The sequence below is a fragment of the Amblyraja radiata genome, chromosome 2 (assembly GCF_010909765.2).
Source record: "Amblyraja radiata isolate CabotCenter1 chromosome 2, sAmbRad1.1.pri, whole genome shotgun sequence".
Classification (NCBI taxonomy): domain Eukaryota; kingdom Metazoa; phylum Chordata; class Chondrichthyes; order Rajiformes; family Rajidae; genus Amblyraja; species Amblyraja radiata.
In genome coordinates this window covers 27,696,410-27,709,646 of record NC_045957.1, presented here as the reverse complement: position 1 = coordinate 27,709,646, position 13,237 = coordinate 27,696,410, and the positions used below count along the sequence as shown (strand labels likewise).

Genomic DNA, 13,237 nt, shown 5'->3' with positions numbered 1-13,237 from the left:
ATTTCGTCGAACACTTAGAGTCAGTCCGCCCATGCCTACTGGATCTCTCGGTTGCTAACCATTTTAACTCCTCTTCCTATTACCATACCGATCTTTCTGTCCTGACTGCCCCCATTACCAGAATGAGACCACATGCAAAATTGGAGTATCAACACCTCCTATTCCATTTGGGTATCTTACAATTCAATGATATGAACATTGAATTCTTCAGTTTTATGTAACTACAAACCTGTCTCTTTGCACCCCCCCACCCCTTCTTCCCTGTGTCCACCCTGGGCTTGCACCTATTTTTCCTCTCCCTCCCCCGTCACTTCCACCTACATTCTTTCCTTTAGCTTCATAATTTGTAACTCATCAATCCTTTTGTTTAACATCTTCTTTTATTTGACCACTGGCCATTGTCCATCCGCCTATCAACCCGAAAAACCTCCCCTCACTCGTATCCACCTCTTACTTGCCAGGTAGACACAAAATGCTGGAGTAACACAGTAGGACAGGCAGCATCTCTGGAGAGAAGGAATGAGTGACGTTTCGGGTCAAGACCCTTCTGCAGTCTGAAAAATACATTTGACTACGATTTAAACTAGCATCTGCAGTTCTTTCCTACACATTTTGTCTTACTTGCCAGGCTTTGTCTAGCCCTTCAGCTCGCCCAGCTTTCTTCCCCCCCCCCCCCCCCCCCCCCCCCCCCACCACAATCAGTCTGAGGAAGGGTCCCAACCTGAAATGTCACCTACCCATGTTCTCTAGAGATGCTACCTAGTCTGCTGAGTAACGGAGACTTCAAGAGAGAGTTAAATTTAGCTCTTAGGGCTAAAGGAATCAAGGGATATTGGGAAAAAGCAGGGTACTGATTTTAGATGATCAGCCATGATCATATTGAATGGCGGTGCTGGCTCAAAGGGCCGAATGGCCTACTCCTGCACCAATTGTTCTATGTTTATTGTCTATTGTTTCTAACCCCACCATTTTGTATCTTTTTTTTGTAAACCAGTATCTGTTGGCCCCACATCTACGGCCCTGGCTTCATGAACCTTCTTGGTTACCACTTCAAAACACTCCTATCAAATTCATGAGGCATGATCTTCCATGCACAAAGCTATGCTGACTATCCTTATTCAATCCCTGTCTTTCCAAATGTTTATATATCACATTCTTTGGAATACTCTCCAATAACTTTATTACCACAGAAGTTAGACTTACCCGTCTTTAGCTTCCAGGATTTTTGAAGCCCTTCTTAAATAAGGCACAACTTTACCACCCTCCATATACCTCTTCAAATACCTCACTCAGGTATGTTTCATGTAGCTCAACCACGATTCCTTCAATTTCTTCTCTTACTTCATGCAGTGAGCATGGATCTACCTGATCAGGCCCTGGAGATTTATGTACCTTCATACTTTTTAAGACATTCAGCACCTCCTTGACCTAGAGTAATCTATAGCTAAACTTTTCCAAGTTCTTTTGCCTTCATGACTTTCTCCGCAGTAAAAACAGGAGAAATATTCATTCAGACCCTCCATCACCTGTGGCTCCACACACAAATGACCAATTTGGTTTTTGAGGGCTCCTATTCTCTCTCAGTTACTCTTTCCCCCTTAATATACATTAAATCTCTTTGGATTCTCCTTAATCCTATCTGAGGGTGTTATCTCATGCCCCATTCTTGCCCTCCTGATTTCCTCCTTGAGTGTGCTCCATTGTCTCCTACTTTCCTCCAGGGATACACTTAATCTCAACTGCCTAGATCTGCCCCCTTTTTCCAGACCAGCACCTCATTATTTGTTGTCAAAACATTGCAAGGAAAACAAGCTGTTTTATCAAAAGGGAAAGAAAACGAAAACTCTCAAATTGTTGAGTCATACCTTATTGATCACGTATTGGCATTGATCATTTATGGGTCTCTGATGGTGATATGGCCTTGGGGACTGATTATGATTGTACAGTAGATAGTGTGGAAGAACCACTTAGGAAGTGCAGAGTAAAAGCCAAATTAGCCATTGAAAGTAATGTTTCATTGTATTCCTTCTAGCATTTTTACATGCCCCAAATTTAACATAGCAAGTGCTATTTTCAGGTTATAATCTATATTGCCAGGATTCTGCCAGTATTACAGTTACCTAAAGTAAGCCAACATATTTCTGTGTAACTCCTGATTCTATTTGAAGTTTTCTGTTAACCATTCGATTGAAGTATAGCAGGTATCACTATTTTAATACCTTTTGCTCTAAACTCGGTTAACATTGTTCATTTGCAACAGGCTGCCAAGCAGTATAACTTAGCCTTTAGGAACAGAGTTGCTTAAAATTTGGAAAGCTAACTTCATTGATGTGAATGTGCCAGCTTGTTATTCCTTGCAATATTTTGAATGTTCCTTCACTTGACTTTACCTTTTATTTTATTGAAGTTTCATCCCTAGCCACCTCTGGCCCCACTCCTTTCCTCAGAGTGGTGTGACCATATGCTGGTACAGTCCTGTGATGTCTTCCAATGACCTTTTAAAGGAAATCATTCTTATGTTTAGTTCGACAGTGAATGATGGCAAAATGGTTGACTAGAAAACATGAGAGCTGAAATTTTCCCGATGTTTATCCGACACCTGCATGGATGTGCCCAGGAAAATTGCTGGGAAGCGAGAAGGAACTCTGGCTGAATTTCCTCCGTGTAAATCAAAAGCCTTGAGAGTAGTTATAATGCTGTTATTATGCACCATCCGAGATCTAATTCCGCAGAGCAGTCCGGAGGCTGAGTCTACAACCATTATGATCTGTGCAACGTAGATTCATTGGTGTACCCGTCTTTTCTACCCTGACTGAATGGCAATTGAAAGAATGTGACTATTTCTGTTCTGGTCTTTAGGTGGATTCACATAGAATGTGACAAATCTTTGGAAAATAATGAGGCCAATTTGGTAAAAGGATGCTACATCTGTATAGCGTGCAAAGAAACTGGTTCAGAAGAAAATGTTCAGTCCTGTGAGAACAAGGTTGATGATTGCATTGCAGAACCTGAAGCAGGTAAGGATATAAAAAATAATTTAAAATATATTAAAAACATGTTACATAAGGCTCACTGGAGCAAGAGGTAATTAATTGATTTTTGATGAGACCGTTTACCATGCGTGTTTATTTAATAGATTTTCTGCAACTATGGTGCTTGTATCGAAGTTGCAAAAATGTTCAACGACATTGAATTATAAAAGGATATACAAGGAATTGCAGATGCTGGTTTATACAAAAAAAGACACAAAGTGCTGGAGGTACTCAGCGGGTCAGGTAGCATCACTGGAGAACATGGATAGGTGACATTTTGGGTCTGAAGAATGGTCCTAACCGTAAACTTCGCCGACCCATGTTCTCCAGAGATGCTGCCTGACCCACTGAGTTATTCCAGTGCTTTGTATCTCTTTTTAAATTTAAAATGGTGTCCTTTTATTTTGTGATTATATCCAAACTCTATCTGGAGTCTAATTCCATTCTTCAATCCTTGCAACACTCTTCCCCACCCAACCCCATTCTGTGATGGGGAAAAGAGTAAATGTGGCCAAAGGATAAAAATAGCAGATGCAAAAAGATCATCAAAGATCAATTTTTAAGTGAGTCATTGCACATGCTAGCTACAATCAATGTTGTCAAATAGAAGTGTAACAACTAATGGCAGCCTGCACATGGTAAGATTAGTGAGTGTGGAAGAAATTAATTTAGATGGAAATTAAAGGAAAATGAAAAACGGAGACTTCGCAGGTTTGCTTCAAGAGACTTAATTGCATGATATGAAGGAGAGATAGCGGCAGTTAACTGCTCACCAGTTCTCTGACTTCCCCGCAGAATTAGCCGACAGTTATACTGTGCAGTAAACAACTTTTGTTTTTTTTGTTGGATACAACTATACAAAAATATACTATCTACTACATGGGTACCAATTATTTCATTAGTCATAACATACTTTTTTGTTTATGTCAATCTTTTTCAACAACAGATAGTTAATATTAGTCAAACACAATACAAGGGCATCTTGGCATTATTCTATCTCACCTTTAAGGGGGACCGTGTCACCATGCCCTCACCATAAGCCCCCCATTTACTGCATCATATCTACGCTACTAGCGGTAGGGGGCGTGGGTGGTCTACTGTAACACATTGCTGAGAAAAACAAGCTTCCTTATCTCCATCTACTATTTCATGTTTACATTTACCATCTACCCTTCAACACATTCCTAGACAAGAGGTAATACGTCGAACCTTATTTTGCCGATTCCCATGAACCTCTTCTACACCTGGTCAATGAGAGATGCCAATTGTCACATCCAAACACCCTTTCGTTACCTTGTTCAATTCAAATCAAAATTAAATAAGAAAGGATATTAATATTTTCTTCCACAGTGAGTCATTTTAAAGGAAGCACGAAAGCACACGTGAATTGCTCTGAACATTAGAAAGCTCCAACACTGACGTATCATGACTAAATCACAAAATACTGATGGCCAATCAGCTCCCCTATGTAGACTAATTGTTCATGGCATTTCTCTGTGTTTACTAAATAATCTGCACAGCAAATGTGAGTCATTCCAGGCAAGCAATCTTTTGCTGTATACTATTGCAAATTATATTTCTATCTAAAGAATGGAATTTCCAAAAATACTCCCAATGAATTGTTTTTTTAAGCAGTCCTTGTGGTAATGTGCTGAGATGACTAAACTAATTGAATTGTTGCCTCATGGCTTCTGTGGCCTGGGATTCATTCCTGACTTATTTATATTTATTCATAAAGTTGCAGCAATGGAAACGGGCCCGACAGTTACCCTGAGTTCACACTGACCATTAATCACCCATTCACACTAGTTCTCCCACTTTCTCATCCATTCCCTACACATTAGGGGCAATTTACAGAGGCCAACTAACCTACAGACCAGCACGCTTTTGGGATGAGGGAGGAAACCGGAGCACCTGGAGGAAACCTACCAGGTCACTGGAGAATGTGCAAACTTGACACATACAGCACCAGATGTAAAGACTGAACCCAGTTCCCTGGCACTGTGAGGTAGCAGCTCTATCAGCTGCACCACTGTGCTGCACCTAATTTTAGTGCTCTCTGTGGAGCTTACTTATTCACCTGCCACTTTATGATTCTGTCGAATTGTTCTGTTTTCCTTCCACATTCCAAAGATTTGTGCAGGTTAGCAGGTTAATCAGCCACTGGATGTTGCCCCTTATGTATAGGCGAGTGGTGAAATCTATCGAATGTGTGGAGAAAAAATAGGATAAATATGTGAATAGCGTAAGTGCTTGTTTCATGACCAGTTCAAACCCCAGTCAGGATCGGCACTGTGTGCGACCTAAATGTTGTGTATTGCCAGTGGGCTGCTTGTTCTGTTCAAGTTCTCTTAGATTTTTTTTTAAGTCTTGGCAAGGGCTCTTTGCCAGTTGAATGAGCCACTTAGTCGATTACAAGACTTACTTGTTCTTATAGTGAATACTGTGTTGCCAGGGCTGATGCAGTTAAGATTGTTGGAGTCCTTTTGAATCAAGTGTAGCTGAGAAAAGTAGAGCACATTCATAACAATCTGCTTCTGGAGTTTTATTTTGGGTCCATAGCCACTCTGAAACAAGTAAAAAGCTGTCTTACAACTAATAGAGTAATTACAGAGATAATGGGTTATCAATTGTTGGATAATTTTGTTGCGAAAGTGGTGGAAGATGTGTATGTTTAATAAATATTTTAAATCAACTATTTTTTGCTTTTTAAATAGATTTAAATTCAGTGTTAGGTGATTTTCTTTTCTATTAGTAAAATGGCAAATTGTTAGTATTCAGTGTTAAATCAGCAATTAATTTTAGAGTTCACTAGACCAAGTGGGACCCGTTGGGTCCCTGTCACACAGAGGCATGGTCCCCCAACACAACCCGTTTCCCCAATGCAATATTCGACCACTCACCCATAGCTCCTATGGCAGGCCTGGACTCCAATGCAACCCGTGCCACAACACAATAATTCACCACTCACCCGTTCCCCCAACGCAACCCGTTCCCCCAACGCAATATTCCAGCACTCACCCATAGCCCCCAACTGCGCATGGGCGGCTCATTTCCCCTTATTCACCCTCCCTCATTAAAGTTTTTTAAAAATCCAGTTGCACTTGCACTTGCTACCAGGACTCAGTGTCCTGGGATTTGCAACATTTAGCGGGCAGGGCTTTCTCGCTCCTTCCCCTCCCATTCCCAGCTCTCCCACAGCCTACTGTCTCCACCTCTTCCTTTCTTTCTCCCGACCCGAAACGTCGCCTATTCCTTCGCTCTATAGATGCTGCCTCACCTGCTGATTTTCTCCAGCTTTGTCTACCAACGGGATCCCACCACTGGCCATATCTTCCCATCTCCTCCCCTGTCGGCTTTCCGCAGAGACCACTCCTTCAGTAACTCCCTGGTCATTTCGTCCCTTCCCACCCAAACCACCCCCTCTCCTGGCACTTTCCCTTGCAACCGCAGGAAATGCTACACTTGTCGCTTTACCTCCCCCCTTGACTCCATTCAAGGACCCAAGCCGCCTTTCCAGGTGCGGCAGAGGTTCACATGCACCTCCTCCAACCTCATCTATTGCATCCGCTGCTCTAGGTGTCAGCTGCTCTACATCGGTGAGACCAAGCATAGGCGTCGATCGCTTTGCCCAATACCTCCGCTCGGTTCGCAATAACCAACCTGATCTCCCGGTGGCTCAGCATTTCAACTACCCCTCCCATTCCGAATCCGACTTTCATCCTCCATGGCCAGAGTGAGGCCCACCGTAAATTGGAGGAGCAGCACCTCATATTTCGCTTGGGCAGTTTACACCCCAGCGGTATGAAAATTGACCTCCAATTTCAGGTAGTCCCTGCTTTCTCCTCCGCTTCCCAGCTCTCCCTCAGCCCACTGTCTCCGCCTCTTCCTTTCTTCTTCCCACCCCCTGCACCCTCACATCAGTTTGAAGAAGGGTCTCGACCCAAAACGTTGCCTATTTCCTTCGCTCCATAGATGCTGCCTCACCCGCTGAGTTTCTCCAGCATTTTTGTCTCCCCATTCACACAAGTTCTGTTATCCGACTTTCCTCACCCACTCCCTACACGTTAGGGGCAATTTTACAGAGACAAGTTAACCTACAAAGCCAATGCGTCTTTGGGATGTGGGAGGAAACCTACTTGCTTGCAGGGAGAATGTGCAAATTCAACACAGACAGTGCCCGAGGACAGGATCGAACACAGATCTCTGGCGTGTGAGGCAGCAATTCCACCAGCTGTGCCACTATATTTTATTTTCCAACACACAAAAAATTATATGTTAATAACTTTGGTTACTAAAAAAAAAGAAACTAACCATTTTCAGTCTTAAATCTCTAAGTGATGCTATGTCCCCCTTTACAGCTACTGTAGGTTTTAATTCAGTTCAAGACTATGGGACAATACTTTGGCCATAAAATTGCTGTCTAAAATTGACAGAGACCTGGAATTGATCCTGAATATGGGTGCTGTCTGTATGGAGTTTACGCCTTTTCCCTTTGATCGCATGGGTTTTCTCCGGGTGCTCTTGTTTCCTTCCACATTCCAAAGGTGTGCAGGAACCTTTTTCAGACCCAACCCAAAACATAATATTTTCCTTTTGTCCAGAGATTCTGTCTGACCTGTTGAGTTACTCCAGCTTTTTGTGTCTATCTTCAGTTTATACCAGCATCTGCAGTTCTTTCCTACACACAAGATACTATACGATAGAACTTTATTAATCCCAGGAGGGAAATTATTTGTGTGTGTGTGTATAGTTATATATTCATATATAAATATACACTGTTTTGTTTTCTCGTTTATAACATTGTTTACAGAGTACTATGTTTACATATTCTGTTGTGCTGCTGCAAGTAAGGATTTCATTGGGACATGAGAGAATAAAACACTCTTGACTTACGTCACTAATGTGTGGGATAGAACTAGTTTACGGGTGTTCGGTGGTCGGCGTGGACTCGGTGGGCCGCAGGGCTTGTTTCCACGCTGTATGTTTAAATTAAACTAAAACACTAAAATCAGAGGAAATCTAAAGAAGGGTCTCTACCTGAAACGTCACCCAATTTCTTCCCAGAGATGCTGGCTGCTCCATGGAGTTCCCCCGCACAATTAAAGCATGGAATAGTCTTCACCCTACTATAGGTACCCAACCAGAAGCAATTACATTTAAGGTAGCTGTTTTTTTCCCACAAGAACCCTTTTTTGTTTAAGTCCAAGTCAAGAGTGAAGAGAGTTTTATTGTCATGTGTCCCAGATAGGACAATGAAATTCTTGCTTGCTGCAGCACAACAGAATATGTAAACATAATACAGAACAGGAGATAAAAGTTCACTGTGTCTATATACCATAGACCATATATATATACACACAATAAATAAACAGATAAAATGCAATAGGCTGTTATTTTTCAGAGCTTGGTGGTGGTGTTTAAATTCTGTTTAAATTCCATTTAGAATATTTTTGGTGGACCAGGAAACCAAGCAGCAAGAGTTACTCCAGGGAGTTACTCCAACTCCAGCGAGTGATTCTGCGTTGGTTTTCAGCGGTCGCGGCTATTGGACAGCAATGGCAGCCAGATCTCCCACCGTGCAAAGGGAGGGAGAAAGTGGCCGACGCTGACCAGTTGCAGTGGCAGTGCGCATGTGCAGGGCGGCACATGCGTACAACCACGGCCGATGATGTGCTGGCCAAAGATCTTCGCTATAGGATCTTTGGTGCTGGCCGTGGTTGTGCGCATGTGTAAGGCGGCCGGCCGTGCCGGCGGACGAGGGGCGGGTGGAGACCCGGGACACGGACAGCGGGCGGAGACCCGAGACATGGACATGGATAGCGGGCGGAGACGGAGAGTGACAGAGAGAGATAGAGAGAAAGATAGAGAGGGGGCCCGCTCAGAATGAAACAATAGGTCTCCTGGGTGCTTGCGAAGCCGGGCAAAATGGCATGGCTTTTAGGTTGCCCGGCGGGACTGTGGGTTGCCATTGGCAACAGGGCAACCGCTAATTTCGAGCCCTGGTATATATATGTGTGTATATATATATGTATATATATATACAGGTGCACAACCTTTTATCCGAAGATCCAAATAACGAAAACCTCCGAATAGCGGCCATTTTTTCGGTCCTTGAAGAAAGGTCCTTGAAAACGTTCACCGAGGGCGGCCCGCAGAGGTGACAGCGGAACCTCCGGTCGGTCCTCGAAGAAAGGGGAACTAAATCCCCATTCATAAAAGAGAAGATGAGGGTATATTGCGCGGGAGGGTTAATAATTGACAATATGCTGCTGCCTGCCCGCTGAGTTAAAAAGTTCCCACGGTAGACTCACGATACACAGTGCAGATTGTCGCTCCCTTCAGTTTCACCCCACCTACGCCCCTTTGCTTCCCGGCCATGTGTGTGACCCCTTCCCTCCCCTCTCCAGCTCCCCGCCCATTGCACCGGCGCGGGGGCTTTGCACTGTCTTCACGTCGGCGATTGCAGCAGGACCGTGCCAGTCACCGGAGAGGTCAGGACCAATTGGACACCGACCACCAGGCCCACCGCAAGCACGGAGAACCCAGAGACCCACAGCCAACAGCAGCCCAGCCCAGCCCCACTCCAACTACAGAGGAACCTGGGTTGCGGATGACGGGGCGCAGCTCGGGGCGTCGTAGGGGCCCATCGGGGAGCGGCCACTCAAAGCCACACCGGGCGATGTAGGGCCCTGCCCCGGTCTTGATGTTGGAGCCCCCGGCGGGCGCTAGCAAGTCCGCGGCAATTTACAGCCGCGCCGGGCGTTGTAAGGCCCCCCTCCAGGTCACTCTCAACCCCGTAATTCGGGCGGGAGAAGTCGCCGCTGCCGGTGCCCCGCAAAGCAGTCTCCCACCGGGGACCCGCGAGCTCCCGGTGTCACCATCCACCGGAGTCGGGTCGCAGCAGCTCGCCCCCGCAGCTCTCCACGCTCCGAAGCTGGCTAGCTCCACGGAGGTAGGTCCGTAGGTCCACAGCTCCCACCGCCGCCCACCGACCCCAGGCCCACTGCAAGCACGGAGATCCCAGAGACCCACAGCCAGCAGCAACTCCAGCCCAGCCCCGCTCCAACTCCAGAGGAACACGTAGGGGCAGAAGCTGATGGTGTGCAAGGTACGTCTTGTTCTTGGGGTGGCGGATGAGGGGGCGCAGCTCGGGCTGTGGGCAAACTGCCACTTGTCGCCGTAGCGGCCCATCGGGGAGCGGATTCCTCTGGAGTTGGAGGGGGGTTTTGTGCTGTTTGTTCGCCCCCTGCTATCCCAGGGACAGGGAGACACAGCGGCTTTTTAGACTGGTGGGCAATCACTTCCAAAGTTCTGCCCACACAGTCAGTACACCTCTCCTACACTGCATTTCATACAAACATTTATTCTGCAAGAAAAAACGACATTGAAGACTCAAACTCGCGATCGAGTAACTGCCAGGATCAAGGCGCAAACTCGCGACCTTGCGGATATGAGCCGAGCACTCTACCACTGAGCCAGCCATTAAAATCTACGCTAAAAAAATTCCATTCCGAAGACCGACAAATTCTGAATTACGAAAAGTGTCTGGTCCCAAGGCTTTCGGATAAAAGGTTGTGCACCTGTATATGTGTGTGTGTGTATGTATATATATATATATATATATATATATATATATATATATATATATATATATATATATATATATATATATATATGTATATATGTATATATATGTGTGTATATATATATATACACGTATGTATGTATGTATGTGTATATATATGTGTATATATATATATATATATACGTGTATATATATATACGTGTATATATATGTATATACATGTGTATATATATATATATGTGTGTATATATATATTTATGTATATGTGTATATATATATATGTGTGTGTATGTATGTATATATATATATATATATATGTGTGTGTGTGTATATATATATATATATATGTATATATATGTATATATATGTATATGTATATATATATATGTATATGTGTATATATATATATGTATATGTGTATATATATATATATATATATGTATATATATATATATATATATGTATATATATATATATATATATGTATGTGTGTGTGTGTGTGTATATATACAGTGGCTTGCAAAAGTATTCATACCCCTTGAACTTTTCCACATTTTGTCACGTTACAACCACAAACGTAAATGTATTTTATTGGGATTTTATGCGATAGACCAACACAAAGTGGCGCATAATTGTGAAGTGGAAGGAAAATGATACATGGTTTTCAAATTTTTTACAAATAAAAAACTGACTTTACTCTGATACCCCTAAATAAAATCCATTGCAACCAATTGCCTTCAGAAGTCACCTAATTAGTAAATAGAGTCCACTTGTGTGTAATCTAATCTCAGTATAAATACAGCTGTTCTGTGAAGGCCTCAGAGGTTTGTTAGAGATCATTAGTGAACAAACAGCATCATGAAGCCCAAGGAACACACCAGACAGGTCAGGGATAAAGTTGTGGAGAAGTTTAAAGCAGGGTTAGGTTATAAAAAAATATCCCAAGCTTTGAACATCTCACGGAGCACTGTTCAATCCATCATCTGAAAATGGAAAGAGTATGGCACAACTGCAAACCTACCAAGACATGGCCGTCCACCTAAACTGACAGGCCCGGCAAGGAGAGCATTGATCAGAGAAGCCCATGGTAACTCTGGAGGAGCTGCAGAGATCCACAGCTCAGGTAGGAGAATCTGTCCACAGGACAACTATTAGTCGTGCACTCCACAAATCGGGCCTTATGGAAGAGTGGCAAGAAGAAAGCCATTGTTGAAAAAAAAAAAGCCATAAGAAGTCCCGTTTGCAGTTTGCCACAAGCCATGTGGGGGACACAGCAAACATGTGGAGGAAGGTGCTCTGGTCAGTAGAGACCAAAATTGAAGTTTTTGGCCTAAATTCAAAACATTATGTGTGGTGGAAAACTAACACTGCACATCACCCTGAACACACCATCCCCACTGTGAAACATGGTGGTGGCAGCATCATGCTGTGGGGATGCTTTTCTTCAGCAGGGACAGGGAAGCTGGTCAGAGTTGATGGGAAGATGGATGGAGCCAAATACAGGGCAATCTTGGAAGAAAACCTATTAGAGTCTGCAAAAGACTTGAGCTGGGGCAGAGGTTCACCTTCCAGCAGGACAATGACCCTAAACATACAGCCAGAGCTAAAATAGAATGTTTAGATCAAAGCATATTCATGTGTTAGAATGGCCCAGTCAAAGTCCAGACCTAAATCCAATTGAGAATCTCTGGCAAGACTTGAAAATTGCTGTTCACAGACGCTCTCCATCCAATCTGACTGAGCTTGAGCTATTTTGCAAAGACGAATGGGCAAAAATTTCAGTCTCTACCGCTGGTAGAGACATACCCCAAAAGACTTGCAGCTGTAATTGCAGTGAAAGGTGGTTCTACAAAGTATTGACTCAGGGGGGCTGAATAATTTTGCACCCCACACTTTTCAGTTTTTTATTTGTAAAAAAATTTGAAAACCATGTATCATTTTCCTTCCACTTCACAATTATGCACCACTTTGTGTTGGTCTATCACATAAAATCCCAATAAAATACATTTACGTTTGTGGTTGTAATGTGACAAAATGTGGAAAAGTTCAAGGGGTATGAAAACGTTTGCAAGCCACTGTATGTGTGTGTATATATATGTATGTGTGTATATATATATTTGTGTATATATATGTGTGTGTATATATATATGTGTGTATATATATATATATATATGCGTGTGTATATATATATATATGTATATATGTGTGTGTATATATGTGTGTGCATACATACGTGTGTATTTGTGTGTGTATATGTGTGTGTGTATATATGTGTGTGTGTGTGTATATATATGTGTGTGTATATGTATGTGTGTATATATATGTTTGTGTCACACGGGGGGGCTGGACCCCGATCACAGCGTTGGCGCGCCCCCGGAGCCAATCACCCCCATCACCGTTCCCCCAACGTAACCCATTCGCCCAACGAAATGTTCCACCAATCACCCATAGTAGTAGTAGTATGGTAGTGTGAGGTTCAATAATCACAAATGCTCTTGAGACAAATTCAGACAAAGAAGTCTTTTTATTAATTTCATATTCTGCAGAATAGGTGCCTCTCCGCTGATGTCCCCTAGAGGCACACCGAGGATCGGGATGTTTTCTATCTTTATACATT

The 13,237-nt window shown here is 43.3% G+C and overlaps 1 protein-coding gene across 18 annotated transcripts in view; it reads left to right on the top strand.

Annotated features, from left to right (window-relative positions):
* Positions 1 to 13,237, top strand: part of kmt2c (lysine methyltransferase 2C) — a 394,622-nt gene that overhangs the window by 201,713 nt on the left and 179,672 nt on the right. For all 18 annotated transcript variants that reach the window (XM_033044025.1, XM_033044050.1, XM_033044059.1 and 15 more), the window contains one exon: positions 2,860 to 3,017. In XM_033044025.1, coding sequence (XP_032899916.1) covers positions 2,860 to 3,017 — 158 coding nt within the window. The remainder of the gene's footprint in view (positions 1 to 2,859; positions 3,018 to 13,237) is intronic.